The sequence below is a fragment of the Euprymna scolopes genome, chromosome 41 (genome assembly GCF_053919585.1).
Source record: "Euprymna scolopes isolate OS-2025 chromosome 41, ASM5391958v1, whole genome shotgun sequence".
Classification (NCBI taxonomy): domain Eukaryota; kingdom Metazoa; phylum Mollusca; class Cephalopoda; order Sepiida; family Sepiolidae; genus Euprymna; species Euprymna scolopes.
In genome coordinates, this window is record NC_136522.1 from 4,285,001 (window position 1) to 4,307,321 (window position 22,321).

Sequence of the window (22,321 nt, forward strand, 5' to 3'; positions counted from 1 at the left end):
AGCAACAAAGTCGTTGACGTGAATAGAGAAGTGAGCGAAGAGCGGTAAGCAAATAGTGAAGGACACAGAGTGCTGAGCGTCGAGTGAGAATGATGAGTGAATGAGTTTGTTTAAGTATTTGTCGATCGGCTCCCAGGCGATGTGAGAAAATAGTTTTGAAAATTAAACCTTTCTTTGATTGGCCCAGAAGTGCACTCTTTTGTCACATGGTATGCTTTCAACTATGTCTGCCGAACAAAACGCATTTTAAGTTTTGTTCCCCTGCAGAATTTGCGTGGGCGTAATTTTTAAATATTTGTGCCTCTGAAAGTTATCTTTTTTTGTTTGCGCGCGTAATCGTGTTTTTATTTATTTATTTGCTATTGTTAGACAAGAACTGAATGTATTTTTTTTAAGGTGTTTAACCGCAAAAGGTTAAAATTTCGATTAACCTTTATTTTAACTAAGAAAATCAAATTTTTGGAGCAAGCAAAAAGAGACCATCTCGCGACACCATCTTAAAAAAAACAAACAATTTAATTAAATTGTCAAAAAAAAAAAAAAAAAAAAAAAAACAAGGGCAGATAATCCACAATAATTCAAACTTGTGATGCTAACGATTTCTATAAAAATAAAATAAAATAAAATACTTGATCTATTTTCGTGATTTTGGGATTATGACATTACGATTCCGTGACGGATATTTACAGAACAAAGATTATTATGTTTTTTTTTTTTTGTTTTTTGTTTTTTTTATTATAGTTGGGTTGAATTCTGGATAAGAACCTTAGGTGCATGCACTTATTGTACCGCGTTATTTTTTTAAATAGTATTTTCACGTTAAATTCTGTTTTTTTTACGATATTATTATTATTATTATTATTATTATTATTATTATTAAATCGTTTGGGAATAGTATAGAATAGTTACAAGACACCCTCCTCGTGTTAAGAAAGGCTTTCTAAATAATTACGTTATTATTTCAGCACGGTACAATAAAATTGCATAAGTACCTTTCTTTTTTTTTTTTTAAATTAAATTGTCAGGTAAAAGTATAGATTAGGTAAAACACTTTCTCCCTGCCCAATGTTAAGAATGGCTTTCTAAATATTTCAACACGCTAATAAAGCGTATTCTTAAAAAAAAATGCTATCGTTGGAAGAAAAGACATGATGTAAACGTCTTGTGTTTTGAATTGTTTATTCGCAAATGAAAATTATCGACAAATTAAAACAAAAAAAATGACGAGATAATGTTTAGATGGGAAAATAACAACGACTTAAAATCAACCAACTGTTTCTGGTTGTGATCGTTATTTTCCGTAAATTTTCGTTTTCTTTCGGCAATTTTCGCGTTATTTTGGCAATTTCCGTAATAACCGAACGAAAGAAATCTGAAATCTCGTCAAATACGAGATTTCATTAAAATCACGCGTTCTCTACTACGTCACTTCCTTTTTGAACCCAATCTTTAGAGATTCAGGTGCGTATTTTTATTTTGACTTATAAAAATCTGATTTCATCTCATGTCTAATCTTAAATTTATGCTTTTTAAATTTTGTGAGTCGATGTATTCATCTCTCATCTTCATACAACAGCGATATTTTGTTGCTTTTTCACTTAGATTGTGTTGTACATTATAGTAATTTTAACCAGGGTTCCATCAAGATGAACGTGTGTATGTATCGACGATCACACGTGTAGTACATGTTAGAATGAATTACTATATATTTTTTTAGATAAGTAATTTTGTGTTTGAAGTTTTTAATCTTTTTTTTTTTTTTTTTCCTGTGTCCGTTCTATGAATTATTCTTATGACTATTTACTTGAACCGTTAAAAGTTAAGAATTCACACATTGTTTCGAATTAAAATGGAAATACATTTCGTTTGTATTTCATATAAAAATATATTCTTAGTACACTGAATGTATTTTGGAGTTTGTTTTACAATCCATTGCGATTCGAAAAAGTGTTTAAAGAAAAAGTCAAATAGGGCTCGTATTATACACATAGATTCGAAAAAAAATGGCCCAAAAAAACAAATATAACGAGTAAATGTTATCAAAGACAAGATAAGTTACTCTTCTACCTATCTTACCAAGTTTTTATGGTTTTACTCACTCTAAAACGTTTAATCGGTTCGAAAATCATAGTGTTTATCGATATATTTGAAAAAAGACAAATGGCGGCGTGCTCGCTGTTGAATACACTAAGTGTGAGAAAATGAGTTCAAACTAAATACTTATACAGAATACCGTTAGAAACCCATCGAGTATATGTCCGCCTATGTCACGGTAACATATGTTGAGTTTCTAACAGTATTTTGTATGTTTTTTAGTTCGAACTCATTTTACAAAACTTAACGTATATACCAGACAGCTAGCCGAGCCGCCATTCGTCTTTTTCAAATATATCGATAAACACTACAAATGTTATCAAAGGCAAGATAAGTTACTCTTCCTGGAAAAGCTTTTAATGATTTTAGGTTTTACTCGCTTTAAAACGTAATCGGTTCAGAAATCATACAGTGTTTATCGATATATTTTAAGACAAATGGCGGCGTGCTCGCTGTTGAATATGGTGAGTTTGGAAAAATGGGGTTTGTATTACTGTACACATAGATTCGAAAAAGTTGTCAAAAAACAAATATATAACAAATGTTATCAAAGGCAAGATAAGTTACTTTTCTATCCAACTGGATATATTTTTTGTGTTTTTATTCAATGTAACATTTATTCAGCTCGAAAAACATGCAGTGTTTACCGATGTATTGGAAAATTCAAAATGGCGGCCGACTCTCTCTTAAACACGGTAAGTTCGGGAAAAGGTGTTATAAATAATAAACTAGACAAAATACTATAAAAAAAACATCGAATATATGTCAACCTATGTCACGGTAATATATATTGAGCGAATTTCTTACAGTATTTTTTCTAGTTTATTATTTATAACACCTTTTCCCGAACTCTCTGTGTTTAAGAGAGAGTCGGCCGCCATTTTGAATTTTCCACTACATCGGTAAGCACTGCATGTTTTTCAAGCTGAATAAACATGTTAAATTGAATAAAAACACGTGAATTATATCCAGTTTGGTAGAAAAGTAACTTATCTTGCCTTTAATAACATTTATTTGTTTTTTGACAACTTTTTCGAATCTGTACAGTAATACAAACCCGAAAAATGAGTTAAAACTGAATAATTAAACAAAATGTTAGACTCACTCACCGACTATATGTCCGCCTATGTCACGGTAACATATATTGAGTTTCTAACAGTATTTTGTATAATTTAGTTTTTTTCCAGTGGTGGTGGTGGATCGATTTACTTTCACGTAACTAAAAAGTGAGCACCCCACTCCCCTTTCAAATGTCGAAATATTAACTTTGGCTTTGTATTATTACTATAGACATATTCGAAAAAGTTGTCAAAAAAACAAATATACAAAAATAAATGTTATCAAAGACAAGATAAGTTACTTTTCTACCGAAGTGGATAATTTTTTTAGTGTTTTTATTTAATGTATCATGTTTATCCAGCCCGAAAATCAATGTTTACCGATGTATTTGAAAATGAAAAATGACTGGGCACTATCTGGTGAACACTGTAAGTTCGGGAAATGAGTTTTATTATTTTGGCGGAAGTGACTTGACGATCTTAAATAATTTATTACACATAGATTCGAAAAAGGTGGTAAAAAATTAAAATATACAACAAATATTAATACTTTGCAACCTACCTGAATCATTTATTAGTGTTTTAAAGTTGGTTTGTAACGAGCGTTTAAAAACATGTGCGCGAACTAAAATTTGAAAACTAGGCTTTTCGCTGCGGACAAGAATGGGGGTGGGGGTTAAGTTTTGGTCATCTTGAATTATTACGATTCATAAAAAGTTAATATTTGATATGAAATAAAGACCGTTTGAAACAACTTCCACCCCCCTCATCAATCTTTCATGAAAAACGCCCGTCTAGCTTAAAACAAGATAAGTTACTTTTCTACCCAACTGGATAGGTTTTTAGTGTTTATATTTAATGCAACATGTTCATTCAGCTCGAAAAATACAGTGTTTACCGATGAATTCGAAAAACTTAAAATGGCAGCCGGCTCTCTCTCTCTCTCTCTCTCTCTGAGACGGTAAGTTTGGGAAAAGGAGTTATAAATAAAAAAGCAGTCAAAATACTGTTAAAAACTCGCCGAATATGTCAGCCTATGTTACGGTAACATATATTGAGCGAGTTTCCAACAGTATTTTGTCTGGTTTTTTTCTTTACCTCATTTTCCCAAACTTACCGTCTCAGAGAGTCGGCTGCCATTTTAAATTTTTCGAATACATCGGTAAACACTGTATATTTTTTGAGCTAAATAAACATGTTACATTAAATATAAACACTAAAAACATATTGAGTTAGTTAGAAAAGTAACTTATCTTGCCTTTGATAACATTTATTTGTTCTATATTTTTTTTGTGACAACTTTTTCGAATCTGTACAGTAAAACAAACCCGAAACCACTGTCAATAATTTTCCCCACTCTTTATCTGTGCCAAAATCAAAACGTAGATTCCATGAACAAAGCTTCTTTCTTAAAAGTGCACATGCACACCTGTGGAACTCTCTTCTGTTTGCCTGTTTCCCACCTGACTACAAGTTGAATGTCTTCAAGTCTAACATAAACAAATTCCTGATGAACCGCCCCGGCGGCGCCCCGCCCCCTTAAGGCACTTTATCAAATCTCGATTACTACGATATTGTCCCCGTAACGCTTATCCCCGAGTGGCTTCTGGGCCTTGATAAGTGGTGACACCCATGTAAAAAAAAAAAAAAAAAAAGTAGGTTGCAAAGTAACTTTTATAGTTAATGTTTCTTTGTATATTTTAATTTTTAACCACTTTTTCGAATATGTGTACAGTAATACAAACCCTGAACCCAGTTTTACAAAAGTGATAAACAGAATTGAATTCAGAGAAAAAAAATACAACGTAAATGAGTTTTTCTTTTCTAGAACCCCGGTTACATTTTGTGTGGTTGCCTTTCACTACTTTTAATAATTCTTTACCGTATTTTACTGATTTTGTTGCTTCTTTTCAGAATGGCTCCCCGTAAAGGCAAAGCTCAACAGCAGCAAGAACAGGTCTCTCTTGGGCCGCAGGTTCTCGAAGGCGAAAACGTGTTTGGGGTGGCTCATATTTTTGCCAGCTTCAATGACACATTTGTCCATGTCACGGATCTTTCTGGAAAGTAAGTTTGTTTTTTGTTTTGTTTTTTCACACAGAATCTAATTAAGACAAAATGCGAATATCAAAGGGTTTCATTGAATGTAAGAAAAAAAAATAAAAATAAAAACGTTGGGTTTGTATTAACTTAGATTCTAAAAAGTTGTCAAAAAACAAATACAAAACAAACGTTATCAAAAGGCAAGATAAGTTACTTTTCTACCTAACTGGATAATTTTTTAGTGTTTTTATTTAATGTAACATGTTTATTCAGCTCGAAAAATATAGTGTTTACCGATGTATTGGAAAATTTTAAATGGTGCCAGACTCTGTTGAACATGGTAAGTTTAGGAAAAGGAGTTAAAAATATACAAAATACTGTTAGAAACTCGCTCAATATATTACCGTGACGTAAGCTGACATATTTGGTAGGTTTTTGACATTATTTTGTATATTTTTTATTTTTAACTCATTTTTCCAAATTTACCGTGTCAAAGAGTCTGGCGCCATTTTAAATTTTCAAATACATCGGTAAACACGTTTTTCGAACTAAATAAACATTGCATTAAAAAACACTAAAAAAAAATTATAAAGTTAGGTAGAAAAGTAACTTATCTTGCCTTTGGTAACATTTATTTGTTTTTTGACAACTTTTTCGAATCTGTGTCGTAATACAAACCCAAAACTTTAATTTACACACAATGCATTTACTTGTCCTCTCCATCTCAACAAAATTAGACACGACGTAAATTTAAGTGTGTAACGTAGCTTTTCCCCAAATAAGTGTCAAAATTTCTAGTAATCGGACCAATCTGCATTTCTTGTTAGGGTTACCTCAGACAACCAATAATGAATAAATCACTCACAAAGAAGGGGTTATGCTTGGAAGGGCGTCATGTTAGAACCAACCAGAATCATTTCATTCTGATTCCATGTGCTATATACTAAGCTGCTGGCACTTTATGCCTCTCGCTGTCCGCCACCAATCAATCGCAACAATTTTTGTACACCTCCACTTAGTATCTGTTCTGATTCTTTTCTCTGTCGATGAATGAAAAATCTTAGCATGCGGAAATTTTTGTTTTGGTTTCAATCCAGACTATTTCCTTGTTGAGGAGATTAGATTTTTCCCCATATTTAAAAATAAATTTTTTGTATAACTCTGTCCTCGATATAAATATTTGTGGATTGATGTAAGGCTTTTCCAAATTTCCAGATGTTGTCCATCTTTGTCATGTTTTATTTCTTTAAGCATGTTAAAATGTTCAAAAACAAGGTGCCCAGTTGAGGGTGACGCAATTTATGTTTTTGGCCAACTTTTTAATATTTGTCCGAAGGGTCAAACTTCAAAATGATACCGATCTCGGGAAAATCCATTGCCTCTTGTTAAAAGTTTAGGTAGACATACATACATGCATTTTTAAACAGACAGGTGAGATTTATATTATAGACTAGCGGGGGTACCCGGCGTTGCCCGGGTGTTTAGAGGTGTGTGTTGGTGGTGGGGGAGGTAGATTAAAACAACCCTGCGGAAAAAAAAAACGTTGGTCGGTTGTTTGGAGGTGTAAAAGAAAAAAAAATAGTTTAATATAAAGGTAGGCTTGAAACCCCGAACGTTTGATGCGAAGGTGGGGGTGGGGGGGACCCTACGACCTAACCATCTTGACCACAGGAACAGATGAATTGATAAGTGTGTTAAGTTGGCGTTTATAAACCGAAATTAGCAGGTGCGACAACGTCAAGTTGCGGAAACCAGTTTCTGTTTTCCCCGCTATGCGGCGATCAAACAATAAACAAAAAAAAACTAACGTAAGGCAAACAAACGATGAAAACTGAAAAACGAACACGTGAAAAATGGCTTAAATAAGCCTGTTTCGATATTAAGATTTAAAAAAATTGGTGGATACCCGAGTGTTTTTGGGTGTCGCTAAGAATAAGCAAAGTAAAAAAAAAAAAAAAAAAAAAGAAAAAGCAGAAAAACGAACGTTACGTGAAAAATGGCTTAAATAACACTGGTTCAATATTTAAATTTAAAAAAAAAAAGACGTCTCACACCGCGATTCAAACCCAAAACGTTTAGATAATGACCCAATGTTCTAACCAACTTAGCTAACACGACGTACATGAAATTTAGTTAGTTCTTCAACTATTTAAACTAAATCCGGTCACGACGTCATCTGACGCATGTGTATAATCGGTCATTGTCACGAGAGGGACGGTTTTTGTCGTCGGTGTCCAATATGTACTTGACAATCTAAGCATAACATAGGCTTCCACTTTTTAAAAAAAAAAGAATGAAGTGTTTTACACTTTGGACTTTATAGGTAAATTTCCCAAACACTTTTTTTTTTTTTTTTTTTTTTTTAATTTGGAATAAATTATTAAAAAACTTTTAATAAACATTTTGAAATGGGGAGGGGGTGAATCGAAAAAACAAAAAACAAAAAAAAAACGTTTGTCTAAAATATTATATTTGGTTTATTGGAAAGAGCAAAAAATTTCACATTAACCCTGAAAATATCGTAAAAATTAAACCAATACAAAAATTTTGATAGATTTTTAGTTTAAAAATTGAAAAATATTAAACTTGTAAAATTCAATTGATTTCATTACGTAAAAAAAAAAATGGCTGCATGAAGGCACGCCGGCACTTTGTAAACACTTTTTTTTTTTATAAAAAATATTTCTATTTTTTAAACAAATGAAAGTATATTCCATAAAGAAGAAGAAAAAACATAAGAGAAATTACGAGTTTTTTATATTTTCTCCGCAGTTTTGTGTTAGGGGTGTTAAAAATTTTGATACACATAATGTAGCGCCATCTTGTTGGGAAAAGAATTGCTTTTTGTTTTGCGATGTCAGTTGGCCATTAAGAGAACGATTAGAGAGATCTGGCTACTTTTAAGTGGGCCATCCTGTATATAAAATTTCTCAACTGTTAACTATTCTGCACTTTTACCATTTACTATATTGTAACTATTTAGTTTGTTCTCCACGAATGCAGAGTTATACATTGTCTGTTTTATATCCCCCCCCCCCCCCCCAAAGGGGGGGTGCACTCCAGATTGGGATAATTTCCAGTCTAGAAGTTCTCTTTCACTGCTCAAGGAGCAAAATATTTGTCTGATATCTGAACAGCTATTACACTTTAACATTAATTCAATTTTTAAAAGTAAAAAATAAACAGGGCAAAGAGTACATATTCGGCATTTAAATAACTTAATTACTTTCTGTGTCTTTTAGTTTCGGAGGAGATAGTTTGAAAACATGGAGACAGCCTTTTATATATTAGATTATTCAATTGTGGTTTATCAAAATCAAACTCTTATTTAATTGAATATTTTTTAGGTATTCTGATATACAAAACCTAGCTCAGAACACTCCCCGGCACATAAACTATATTTGTGTAAAATTTCAAACAAAATTGACTCCACCATTTCAGAGTACATAAGGAACTGATTTACATGTCTTTGTTATAGAAGTTGAGATTACTCATTGAATCTTTAAAATATTGCAAACGATTTATTGGCCCCCTTACAAAGGCGGGATTGGACCTAGTAATTCACTCCCACTTTTCTCAATAACCACACCTTGAATATTTTGAAATTTTGCACAAACATTAGTTATGGTGAAAGTAAACAGATTTTCCGATATAACTATATATATATATATATATATATATATATATATATATATATATATATATATATAGTTATATATTGCTCATTATATGGGTAAAATTCATATGTTGTCACTTTTTTCAATAACCACGCCTTGGATTTTTATTTATTTATTTTTTTGCACAAACATTAGTCATGGTGAAAGTAAATTTTCACTTGTGGATGAGGACCTTGCATACTTGGCTTGTTTTCTAGAAAACACTTGATTAAAAATCAAGTAATACCATGTCTACAAGAAATGCTGTGACAATGAAATCAAATATTAGTTTAGCATTTAAATTTATCTTGGTTTTAAGTTAGACCTAAATAGCATATTGTTAGGTTGGGATATGATTCTCCTCACTCCCAGAAGGCTCACCTACCCAGGATTTACCTTCTCTCTTAATGTAGTTTAATAGCCAATCTGATTTTGGGTCATGTGATGAGTATTTGGTTCCTTAGTGTTTATTTTTTTACACTCTGATGAATGACACTGTATTAACCTTGGAGAACTGATGACCCAACATCTTTTTGTCTTACCCCCTCTCCTTCCTCTTGTAAACATTAATTATTGCAAATTAGGAATTAAAGATTTTAAAAAAACCTTAAATGCATTTCTGAATTTTGAGATGATTTTTTTTTTTTTTACCCCAAACAAGGCACATCGCCACTTTGGTGTATGGGGCTACTATCATGGACATGAGCTACTGGAATACTACGTAAGAAGTTGGGCACGCACCAAAGCGACAATCTGCAGTAAGCAAATCTAACTTCTGAAAAAAAAAAATTATCAATCATTCTCCCAGAAAGATGTTTGGAATGAACAATGTTAGAGGGCTTTACGAAAAGAGACTGGCGTTTAGCAAAAGCTGATTCATATGAGTCTCAATTTGTTAATTTGTGCACTGGATAGATGTAATTGGTAAGAAAGTCTAGTTTGTTAGTTGGTAGGAAGTTGTTGAATGTACACGGTCAATGGTCTGCAGAATTAGGTGCTGTGGTTTCAGAAATTTGTCCATTTTGGATTAGATTCTAGACCAAAAATTGTAAAGATTTGAAAAACGAATGAAAAATCAGTTAAAGCTTTATTTATCTAGAATCACAAGTATGCATGTTGAAAATAGAAGAACAAAAAAATTACTAACATTTTACATAAAGTAACAATGCTAATATAACGGGTTTTTAACTTTACGTGTATTTCTGAGGTCTGTCGCATTTAAATGACAGGAGAAATAAGGATAACCATGACTTGATGTAAATGTTTTATTTACAAAAAATGATACAAATTACATTTATCAATTTTTAGTCGGATATTACTGGAGTTTGTGTGTCTGTCATCATGAACAGAAGTAATTTCTCTTCATTTAATGATGCCCGCTAGCATCTTGTCCAGAATTCCCGATATTGACTTCCTGAGATGAAATGCACCTAACATTGATGCTTTTTGTTTTTCTACTTTTTTTCGCAAAACTTAATCACAAATATTCATGTTGATAATAGAAGAATGAAAAATTGCGAAGATTTTATGCAAAGTAACAATGTTAGTATGACATTCTGCGTTAGAAAATATAATTTTAATACCTGGTCATACAAATTCTTTGATTATCGGTATTGTGGCAGCATTTCTGGATTGTATGGCCACTAAAATCCCCAATTTGGTGGCCATTTTGTAACCACCATACACCCATAATTGTCGTCTGATACATCTGACATTTTTTGCTGTGAAAATAGGCTTTCATCTGTTTAGTATACCCTACTTGTGGATGTTGGAGAAAATGCTCAAAGCAGTTCTCGGGTACATTCGGCAATGGTGTGGTCACACAAAAATCTGCATTCTGTGAGCGTTCTTGTACATGGACATCTCATATGCCAAATAAATAAATATGACCAGCTCCATTAGAAGTTTAGACCCTCCTTTCAGTATATAATACGAAATGTATTGTAGATCAACAACATTATAAAAAGCCCCCCCCCCCCTTCCAACTTAGGAGACAAAGAAATTGTAGAATTTAAAATAAGATTAGTTTTGCACATGAATTTAATGTAAAAATGATCCCTTATTTTTAGACCATTGTTTTAGAGCAGTTAGCCCCCTCCCCCTTCCCCCCCCCATGGGAGATAAATTGGAATGAATTGTTGCCACTATAACATAGGGTTAGTTAAATAAGTTTTGAGAGTTGACATTCAAACTTAAATATAATTTAAAAAAAAAAAAAAAATTATCATTTCCTTTACATTAAAAACTAACACATTTAAAATATGTTATGAGACACATGATGAAGGATATTGTTTGGTTCCTTAGTGCTTTTTGCACGCTGATGGGTCCTAATATACCTTGGAGAGCTGATGTCTCGGTCTTATCTCTATTATGTATATTTCTAATGTCTACAAAAAATTTTTATTTTTTTTTTTATAATCGAATATTTATTGAAATCGGAATAACAAGTGCATAAAACATAAAAAAATTTTCCGACATAATAGTTATAAGAAAACTGAACTAATTGGGAGCTAATGTTTTTAATTTAGTCACATAACTAAGTTTTATGTTTGTTTGTTTTTTTTGGGGGGGGGGGCATAATTAAAAGAAAACTCAATTAATTGGGAGCTAACCTTTTAATGTAGTCACGTTAAACTGTTTTATCTTTTGACATGATGGTCGTCGTGGAGTCATATTTTGTTAATTGTTTAATGTATTTTTTTTTTATTTTTTAATATAAAAGACTAGGCTGGGTGCCTGAGTGTTTGGAGGTATGTGTTGAACAAAATAAAGTGGTAGCAGGCAGGCTGGCTCAACACTTATTGCGAAGGCAGAAAAGAATGGGGGGAGTAAAGTTGAGGTTGAAGGAAGTAATGTTTTTAGCCAATTTTTCAATATTTTTCGTCTAAACGGTTGAGTTTAAATCTGTCGCCTCTGTCAAAAGTTTTAGGCAGATATACATGCATACATTTAAACACGGGTGAGATTCACATTAAAGATGGAAATATTTTAGCCGAAATGGTGAATATATAGATATATATGCAATGTGACTTTGGAAAATGACACATAAAAAAAAATCGACCATCTGTCTAACTTTGTCCTGTATGTGTTGGCAAGAAAACTTGAAATTAAGTTTATGTTTTTGTCTTAGAACTTGGTTATGATGTAAAAATAAACTTACATATTGTTTTTGACTGCAAAAAATAAAAGAATATTGTATTTTTACATATAATAAATTATTTGGCAATTTCTTTAAGAATAGAAGTTGTTTTTAGTATCCGACGCATAGCCGGGACAAATAAGTCTCGTACAGGACACCCTATTTCAATTTTAGTAACCATTCATTTATATAGGGGAGAATTGTAATATGGAATATGAGAATTTTCAAAACTCAGCTAATCAGAATAGGTGGAATTAGGAAAGGGAGACTTTATTGGTTATGAATCTGAAAATGGTCACAGTGACAACTGGTAGGAGTGGGAGAACATAATATTTAGTGAGAAAAATATGGGCTCCTTTCTCTAAAGATGTTGCGATTTTGATGCCGTTGCTGGTAGAATGCAATGTAGCATTTTATTATTACAGCTGAATGTGTCTCTAATGGTGGTTGGAAGGTACATAAGATAGTACCTATTAGGCTAGACGTATTGAATGTGTATGTAGTGTCTGTTGTTGCAAACTTACAATACTTTGGTCCATAGGAAAATTTCTCCGGTCATTTTATTATATAGGAGATATAAAGGTGACCTTGTCAGTGTGTGTATGTGAAAAGTCTCTACCAAATTCCTCTGTCATATTTTGTCTTCAAAGTTGAAATTCGATATATAAGATATTTGGACCTGTAGCACACTTGCGATTTAGGTTTTTAGCTAGTAAAAATGCTAATAGGTCCAAATTCAATTAAAAAGAAAAAAAAACATTGCCCTGGGGTAAGTCTACTATACTCGTGTTTGTACATGCCCTAATTACAAGATAGGTTAAACATTTTTTGTTTTTTATGCACTTGGATTTAGGTCGTACGCTAACAAATAACTCTAAAGTTATATTTTGATACTAACTGATGGCACACAAGTCGTTTTTATTGGTCCCCCGATTTATCGGAGAGGGGCCTATGTTTTCAGTGCTGCCCGTTAGTCCGGACCATTACCAGATAACTGTCCATTAGTTTTACCTGAAATTTTGCCACAAATTGTATTTCATTAAATAGATGTGCACAGTAAAAAATGCCTCAAAATAACCCAAAATGACACGTTTTGCCCCATTAGTGTTTTATTAGATTTTCCTGAAACTGTGGAGGTCATTGTTCTTTATATAAGTTCAGTATGGATGACCCTGGCAAAATTCTGGTTTGCATCCTTCTGGGACTTTTAGGGCTAAAAAAACAAACATGCCTTTTTGGAGCTTTTTTTTTTTTTTTTTTTTTTTTTTTTTTTTATAACTCAAACTTGATATGTATGTCTATATAGTGGTTTTTCATGGTGCTGAATTCAAATATATACATGTCTTGAGGCGTGACACTGCACTGTTTGTCCATTTTCACTGGATTCAACATTCTCAGGAGCTGGGGGGGGGGACAAATGCCCCAATTGCAAAAAAAAAAAAAAAAAAAAAAATGACACTTTTTACTCCATAACTTTTGTCCCATTCTTTAGATTTTTCTGAAACTTGGTGTTAATCTGAAGACAACGTTGGCCCTTCACATTTCTCACATTCATCATTTCTTTACTTTTTTTTTTTTTTTTTTTTTTTTTTTTTTTTTTTTTTTTTTTTTTTTTTTTTTTTTTTTGTGTGGCATTATCTCGCATGCTTGTTATTTTTGAAATCCCTAATATATATTTGGTACAATCTAATAATAGAGAATTTGCTTTGTAATAGTAAATATTGAATCTGCATGAATTAAAATATATTTAAGTGTGTTTTATGACCCGTCAATGCCAGCCAACCAGTTTTCATGCCTTCAAAAAGAAAAAAAAAACCTGCTAAAAAAAATCATTGATTTTATTTTAAAGTACATATTTACATAATTTGCACATAACAATTTTTTTGAATTAAATCCTTGATTTTTTTTTTTTAACTTGCATTTTAATTCTTTTGTAAATAATGTAGTGTGTGTTGAACAAATTTTTTACTGGCAGTGTACCGACGTTGCCTCGTGGAAGTATGCTCCCCACCCCCAGCTGTGTATAAAATATTTAAAAAAATCAATTGTGTGTTGAACAAATTTTTTACTGCCAGTTGCTTATTTTGTTGGATGTTTAAATTAAACTGTAGTCCATCACAATTAAGTGTAGTTGTGTCACATTCTTCGAAAAACCCAGAACTATTAAAAAAAACTTGATCTTATGTGATATGTACTTTTTGTTTATGATTTAATTGCAGGAGTTAAATTAATTTTGCATTTATATGAAATTAGCATCGTGTATTGCTGGAGATCCTGCATTGGATAAAAAAGAAAATTTTTTTTTTTTCCAGGGAAACTATTGCTCGTGTTACTGGTGGTATGAAAGTGAAGGCCGATCGAGATGAGGCTTCTCCTTATGCTGCTATGTTGGCTGCCCAAGATGTTGCCGAACGTTGCAAAACTGTAGGAATTACAGCTCTTCACATCAGGCTAAGGGCTACCGGTGGCAACAAGTAAGTGGAACTCTTGACTTTTTTTTATATACAAATGTAAGATGCTTTATATGGGAAAAGAATATTCAGTACTTATGCGTTTTGGGTGCGTAAATTATTTGATTTACATAAAATCATAAAAGGCTTCTTTCGTTTTTGGGGTTTTTTTTTTTCTAAAACATTAGAACCATAAAAATCTTCATTTTTATTTTTTATAATTTGTATTCAACTCAATGGGTGATGCAATGGTAGTCTTTTTTTTTTTTTTTATTTGAACTAATTTTGAAAAAGAAAATATGGTCACAATTTGTTGTCAATTTGAATCTATTATAAAAATGAAACTTTATGGTTTTATTTAAGTCTTTAGGTCTAATGTGTTTAAAAAAAAAAAAAAAAAAAAAACTTGTGCAAGTCAAATAATTTACACACCCGAAGTGCATATTTACCTAGTTTTCTTTTTTATTTATTTATATATATATATATATATATATATATATATATATATATATATATATATATATATATATATATAGTTTGTATCAAATAGTTGGAACTCTTATGAAAGAAAATTTGTGATTCTTTCATGATATTCAAATTTACTGAACTCCTGGAGAACAGTTATTTTTCAAGTTTTGGCTTGTGCTCAACAATTACTTCAGTAACAATAGTTTAACGATTTCTTTCAACAATGCATTTTCATGCCCATCACTGTGTCAATAAGTCCTCACAATCATCCTAACTGTCAGCGGTTTTCTTTTGTTTCTTGAATTATCTCATAACTTTAGAAACTTCAACTCGTGATCGAGGCTGCTGTCATAAGCTCTAAAAATATAGCCTTTGAAGAAAGCGCGCTCTTTTACTAATACAAATCGCTGTGTGACAAGTTGATTGCAGTTGTGGAAAAACGTCAGTTGATTCCACGACCACTCTATTCTACAAATTCTATAGTTTTTGTTTTTAGCTTTACTGTTTGAAATCAATAAAAAATCTGTTCTATTACTACCAACAGTGGAAGATTTGTTTTAAACAAAAATAAAGACAAAAAATCACTTTTGGCATTGGAAAATGGGTACAAATTTTCTTATTCTCAATTCCGATTAATCGTCCCAACACTAAATTTATATACATACACACACCCCAGCTGTTTAGTCTGGCTTTGCTTGGGCCCTATGTACTGTTCATAACTTTGTGCATATATATTAAAAAGTTTGACTCATGTCCTGGTAACCTACATCTAAAATTTCAAGTGTTTAAACCCAAAATTAGCGGAGGAGTTTGGTAGAGTTTGCAAAGGTCAACTCTTTCAACTTTAACCTCTTAGCAGCCAAATTTTTGTCTAAAAACTGATTAAAAAGCTTGTCTGAATACCCTTTATATAAAATTTCAAATGTTTAGACCCAAAATTGGCTGAATCATTTGCTAGAGACCGCAAAGGTCAAATCTTTTAAACTTTGATCTCTTGGCAGCCAAATTTTTGGCCAAAAACCAATGAAAAAGCTTGCCCTATGTCTGAATACACTTTATGTAAAATTCAAATTTAGACCAACAATTGGCTGAGGTTAAAAAAAAATTTTAACTTTGACTCCAAAGACCCAAAATTGGTGGAGGAGTGTGGTAGAGTTTTCAATGGCCAAATTTCTGGCTGAAAACCAATCACAAAGATTTTCCAAAATCTCAGTACCCCTTTGTCAAATCTTGAGTCTGTAGACTGAAAATTGACAGTTATTTTGTAGGGAAATGTACAGACATAAAATTTCACTTTTCTAGATATTTTGGTTCTCCATCATTATCCAAGAATGAGGATCTTGTGAATCTGTTGATGCTTAAATAGTCTAACCCTAGACCCACAGGTATGGTCACAGATCGGGTATGTGAAGGAGATGCCGAGTGGAGAAGGAATGGTCTGGCAAGCATGCTTTTTGCACGCTTCATTGTATGGTCCTGTATTTGCTGTTCCTCAATACAGTCCACTCTCTATGAGCAGAGGGAGCGCCAGAGATTCTAGCAGGAAGCAAGTTCCTCTATTGAAGAGGAGTCTATTCGATACCTCTTCAGAGATCTCTTGATGTAGTCTTTGAAACCCTTCCTCTGCCTGCTGGCACAGTAACGGCCTTGGAGTAAATTGACCCTAGAGGATTCTGCATAGTAGTCTGTGGCTGGCCATTCGAATGATGTGTCCCAGCCATCAGAGTTGGCATTGAATCATGCTGCAGCTGCCTGTCCTTCCCAACACCTGTATGTGGCACTCCCTCCATGTGATGTCAAGGATCTTCTCATATGGCAGCTATAGATTGTCCAAGATTTACATTTATAAAGCGTGTGTGTGTATGTGTATGTATATATATATATATATATATATATATATATATAGTAGAGATATAGTCAGTGTTGATGAGAGAAGACAAAAACAAATGGCGATTTACAAATCAATAAGTACACACACATATATGTCTATATATACATATATTTATTCAGTTGTATTAAGTACAAATGTCTTACTTGTCTGTGACAATATCCATTATATTTTGGGGAAAATTCCCCTTTTCAGATGGTGGATGTTACAGTTCTATTCCGCGCATACCGGGTGGAATGAAAAGAATGGACTAATATAATATTATATTATTAGTGATGGGACGATTCCAATATTTTTCCCCGTTCTTTATAAATCTCTAATGATTTAACTTTAAGATTGTTATTTCCCCTGATTTTCGAAAAAAACACGTTAAATATGCAGATATTTTCCTAAACGTCAAAATACACTTGAGGTGGATGATTTATCGATTATAGCTTTACTGATAATTTAAAATAAATATTTTTTATTTTATCATTATTACCAGCAATGGAAGATTTTGCTTTAAACAAAATCAAATTTAAAAAAAAAAAAAAAAAAATTGAGTCGTTTTGGCATTGGAAAATAGGCATCAATTTTTCCGCTTCCGATACCCCCAAATCTTCTGATTTTTCCGATTAATCGTCCCAACACTAATATTTGTATGAGAACATTATTACATAGCTATGAATAGAATTTTTCTGAAATTTCAGAAGTCCGTATCGGACAAATTTCTGTATAAAACATCTTCAAGAACACTGCCAGACATAAAAATTAGCTTTGTGTGAAATTTGCTAAGGATGGACTCAGCCGTTTTGCAACCTATAAGGAAGGAACTCGCACACGCAAAGTGACTTTTGTATATATGATAGAGATATGTTATTTCAGATTGATTTAATTCAGAGGTAAAAGATCCAATGAATTGAACAAGGTTCATACATTTTACATAAACATTAAGGTATCACTACACGTTCATGAGTATGTTTTGGTCAACTTACTGGAAAACCATCAGACAATGTTGCTTATATATATATATATATATGACTAATTGACCACAAGCTCATGTGTAGCAATAACTGAATGTTTAGGTATAAAGTGTGTGTGCGCCCCCCTCCCACCTCTAGCCTTCATGGAAGGGAGACTAAAACTTGTTGTTATGGTTTCAAATGATCTGAAATAACAGCAAGGGGAGACTTGATTCCAAATATTTCTCATATGTTATATCCCCTGGTTTGGAAATAGTGTACAATTATGAATATCTCCAGTATCAAATAATCTTTATACACTGTGATATTTACTTTATGTATATAAACAAAAGAGAAGAGATATAACATGAGAAATATTTGGAATCAAGTCTCCCCTTGCTGTTATTTCAGATGATTTGAAACCATAGCAAGTTTTAGTCTGCCATTCATGAAGGCCAGAGGTTTTGGGAAATATCAAATATTTTGTAATTCATATGCAAAACTAGGAAAACAAATGTCTATGATTGAAACATTTTATGGCTGTAAAAAAAATAAAAAGTGCCAAACATTGGCTCTGAATGATGGATGATTCCCTTAATGTGCTACTTTAAGGACAAATGTCATATAGCCCACTATGCAATTCAGGTCATTACCTTTCCAACGAGCTTTCATTTGTTAAATTCAGATCAATAGTCGATGAGATTTGGAACTTATATATTGTAGCCAAATTGAATATTTAAAAGCTCATATCTTTCGTTCTATTGGACGAAACTACATAAAAATATTCAGGCCTTTTGAAGATTATAATACTATACTATGGTTAAAATTATGACTATTAGTAAAAAATAACTTTTTTGCTTAGTTATCTCCCTGTAGCCTTGCCAGGCCACTAATATATATACATTTGTACTATATTAGCTACTGTAAGATACGACACGAGTTACTTTTTCATAGCATCAATTTTAGAACATTAATAATAAAAAAAAAAAAAAAAAAAAAAAAAAAAATATCAAAGCTATGGAATGGTATTAAAATTTTAGCTTTGATATACGTGATGTAAAATTGTTTTATTTGAATCCATGAAAAAAATGTATTAATTTATCGAAGAACTTCATGCTAATCCACTTATTGTCATGTTAGAAAGTGATTTACTTAGATTTTAAAAAAAGTATCCAACTAAACACGTCAATCTTCATGCATTGTTAATAGTTGCTGCTACTCTCTCTTCTCTCTCTCTACTTATTCATTTCTCTTTTCTTTTTAGGACCAAAACTCCAGGGCCTGGAGCTCAATCTGCCCTTCGTGCTTTGGCTCGATCTGGTATGAAGATTGGACGTATTGGTAAGTGAATTAATCCATAATTTTCTTATATTGTTTTTAAAAAAACTTTTTTCTGTTAAAACAAATATGTATTTACTTGTATTAATAATAATAATAATAATGGCAAGCAATCTATGAAATATTAATGCAAGCAACAGTAAACGTAGTCACTAGTTTCTCTTACCAAAGGTTCTCAAGTCCTTCGCCACCCTTACTCAAAGCTGGTCTATCTTCGGCTAGCTCCTCCCACACATTCACATCGATGCCAAGAGCGATCAGATCCCGTTTGGCCACATCTTTAAAGCGCAGCACCGGGCGACCGCAACTTCTTGTTCCATTTGCCAGCTCGCTGTAGAGGATATCCTTAGGGCAGCGGCCATCGGGCATTCTGCGCATGTGTCCAAGCCAACTCGATCGTCAGGTCTTGAATGTCTAGAACAAGGAGTGGCTGCCGGCACGTCTTAGCACCTCTTCATTAGTGATTCTATCCCACCAATTGATGCCCATGTCAGCTGAGTCTTAGACTTCCACTGGTACCATGTAACCCAGTGCTAGCTGCCTCATGGTTGGGTCGTCGGCGACTAAACCGGCTCCCCCTCACGGAGTAACCTAGGTGAGGAGGGTGTGGGGACACCCAGCAGGACGAAAAACAAGACCTGTCAAAGGTCAGATGAGCTTCTTATGAGCCAACGGCCATCTCCTGCAGCCAGAGGCGGTACCAACATATCGAGCTTGTCTTTTCTTGGGTTCTACTGGCTCTGGTCAAGTTCCACTCGTGCCGCTTAGGCAACGCACAAGTTTCTTCGCCCAGGCTCTCGCGACGGTGGAAGATAGTTACGAGTTAAGTTTGGTCAAATTCACGTCGCAACCAGGTGCTTCGGTTCTTGTATTAATAAGGGAATTGGTATTCCGTGTTAACTTTTTACCCAATTTTATAACTTCCAAGTTCTTGTGTCTATGCACACAATCATTTTTGGACAACCCTAAATATAGAGATTATACAAGTTGATGAGAATGTGTAGCAAATGAAAAATATGAAGCCTAAATATAAAAAAGGCCTTATTTTTTATTACCTTGAAAATAAGGAAAAGCCCTTAAAAATTACATTCATGTCCAGTAAAAATTTGTGTCCAAATATTCCAAATAATATTGAAATAAATCTCTATTTTTGCTTTGCTTTATAATGGGGGGGGGGGGTTAGTGCTGCCGCATAAATGAAAATGGACAAAACGCTAGCGATCTCTGTTGGAAATTTAAAAGCCATAAAGAGTTAATATTTTAAGTAAAATAAAAAGCATTTAAAACTAAATAAAAACAAAAAATTATGTATGTTGTAAAGTAACTTTTATTGGCTATGGTATTATTTATTTTTTTTTTTTTTACCACTTTTTCAAATTGCCGTGGATTGTAAAACATCCCAAATTTTATTGGAATTCATTTGAGATGAGTTATTTATATTTGTCAACTATCATCCTCATCTTCATAGTTGTTTCATGTTTCGATCAACTGTTCCGCAACGGACAGGAATGCTGAGTCTCTTAACTGTATCGTCAGTAATTACTGCCTTCTAGAGTTGTCGTCTCGGCACGCTTTAGCCAACTAAGTCTCTGACCAGCTTGGGGTGTCTCTATCCACTGCGCCACGGGTCCCGAAGGGCAATGAATGTTTTTTTTTTTTTTATCTGATCTTCCACCGAATGGTATATATATTATTATTCTTATTGGAATCCGTTAAGATTAGTAATTTGTATATTTATTTATTTATACCCCAAATTTTGTTTTGAAAATATCTACGAACCCTGTATTCTTATCCAGCTTAGACTCTGATCTTTCTGAAGGGCTCTCCGAGGTATAAACTGGGACAAAATTCATTCCATAAACTGCAAACAAAATTTTAAATATATTCATCTCTATTGTTCTTTAGTTTCTGTTACTACTACACTTGATTAACTGTTTCGATTGCTTTTGTGTTCTTTAATGAAAAACTTTATCTTTTTTTAACAATCCCACTTCCTATATGTTTGTTCGGCTGATAAACTTATTTCCATTGTATCACATAACTATATACGCTTTATTGCTATTTTGTTGGGCATTTCCATAGCTTCAAGCAAACTACATAACTTTTTTTTTTTTTTTCTAATTTGCAGAAGATGTCACACCAATTCCCTCCGATAGCACCAGAAGGAAGGGAGGTCGCCGTGGTCGTCGTTTGTAAATGAATAAATCTTTGGTGTTAAACTAACCTTGATTTTATTTTTATATATATACCCCCGCTCCCCCTCCTCCAAAAAAAAAAAAAACTTCTGTTGGTTATGTAGTGGTGATAGTTCAGCAGACCTAGAACAAAATGGCTTCCAACATCATAATTATCTTTCGTCTCTGAATTTTGGAAAACACATGTACGAGACAAAATCATTTAATGTAATTAATGAATTGCTAAAATCTATTTTGTAGTAATGAAACTAAAAAGAAATTTTTTTTTTTTTTTTTTTTTTTTTTTCTCACCTTCATCCTAAAAAAGGCATATTACAATGGATACAAGACTACTAATTGGGGCCATGCCTGAGAAAGATCAAGATGTTGGTTCACATTACATTTAAACTTCTGTATATCATTACAGTTGCAAAGCAGATAGGAAATTCCAAAATTCAGCAGTTATAGCAAAGAAGCTATTAGAGTAGGAAGCTTTCTGGCATTTTGGGACCTCAACGGTGAAGGGGTGGGATTTTGCTGCTAAGCAGGTTTGTCGAGGATATGTACGTCGAGGAGGTACAAGTGCAAAGAGTTCATCAGTACACATTCCATTAAAATATTTGTAAAACAGGAACATTGCAGCGGTGGGGGTAGAAAGTGAGACCTATTAGATTCCAGACTTTTTTTTATTCTGGACCCTATCCAAGAGGGAAAGACTAGTGGTAGATGCACCAGATGTGGCAACAATACTCCATGCATGCGTGAATGAAAGCTTTGTAGAGATATAGGATACTCTCGGGTGTCCTCCATGTATTTGTTCCAGTTCATGTTTCCTGTGAATGTTAGCATGAGGAGTTTGGAGGACGAATTCTCGGGTAGGGAACTATTTATCATCTATGTCAGTGGTTGGATAGGCTTCTTCGGTTCAAAGATAACAGCTTATTCCTGCTAGCATTAATTTACGACCCCATTCCACTACGGTCTGGAAGTCATTTTCTAAGAATTCAGCCATTGTCTTAGATTTCTGTACATCCATTCTTTCTTCATGCATGTTAGAGAATGGAGTGCTGTATCC

The 22,321-nt window shown here is 33.1% G+C and overlaps 1 protein-coding gene across 1 annotated transcript; it reads left to right on the forward strand.

Annotated features, from left to right (window-relative positions):
* The first annotated feature begins 5,036 nt into the window (after window positions 1–5,036).
* Window positions 5,037–21,295, forward strand: LOC145266313 (small ribosomal subunit protein uS11). Its single transcript, XM_080121870.1, has 4 exons — window positions 5,037–5,216; window positions 14,300–14,461; window positions 18,999–19,075; window positions 21,201–21,295. The coding sequence occupies exons 1-4, from the start codon at window positions 5,068–5,070 to the stop codon at window positions 21,266–21,268; spliced, it is 456 nt and encodes a 151-aa protein (XP_079977996.1). The 5' UTR covers window positions 5,037–5,067; the 3' UTR covers window positions 21,269–21,295.
* The last annotated feature ends 1,026 nt before the right edge of the window (window positions 21,296–22,321 follow it).

Bases quoted from the DNA above. Each gene is read 5' to 3' on its own strand.
- LOC145266313 (XM_080121870.1), top strand. From the start codon at position 5,068: ATGGCTCCCCGTAAAGGCAAAGCTCAACAGCAGCAAGAACAGGTCTCT. The intron at 5,217-14,299 runs GTAAGTTTGTTT...TTTTTTTTCCAG, and splicing joins GTCACGGATCTTTCTGGAAA to GGAAACTATTGCTCGTGTTA. The intron at 19,076-21,200 runs GTAAGTGAATTA...TCTAATTTGCAG, and splicing joins TATGAAGATTGGACGTATTG to AAGATGTCACACCAATTCCC.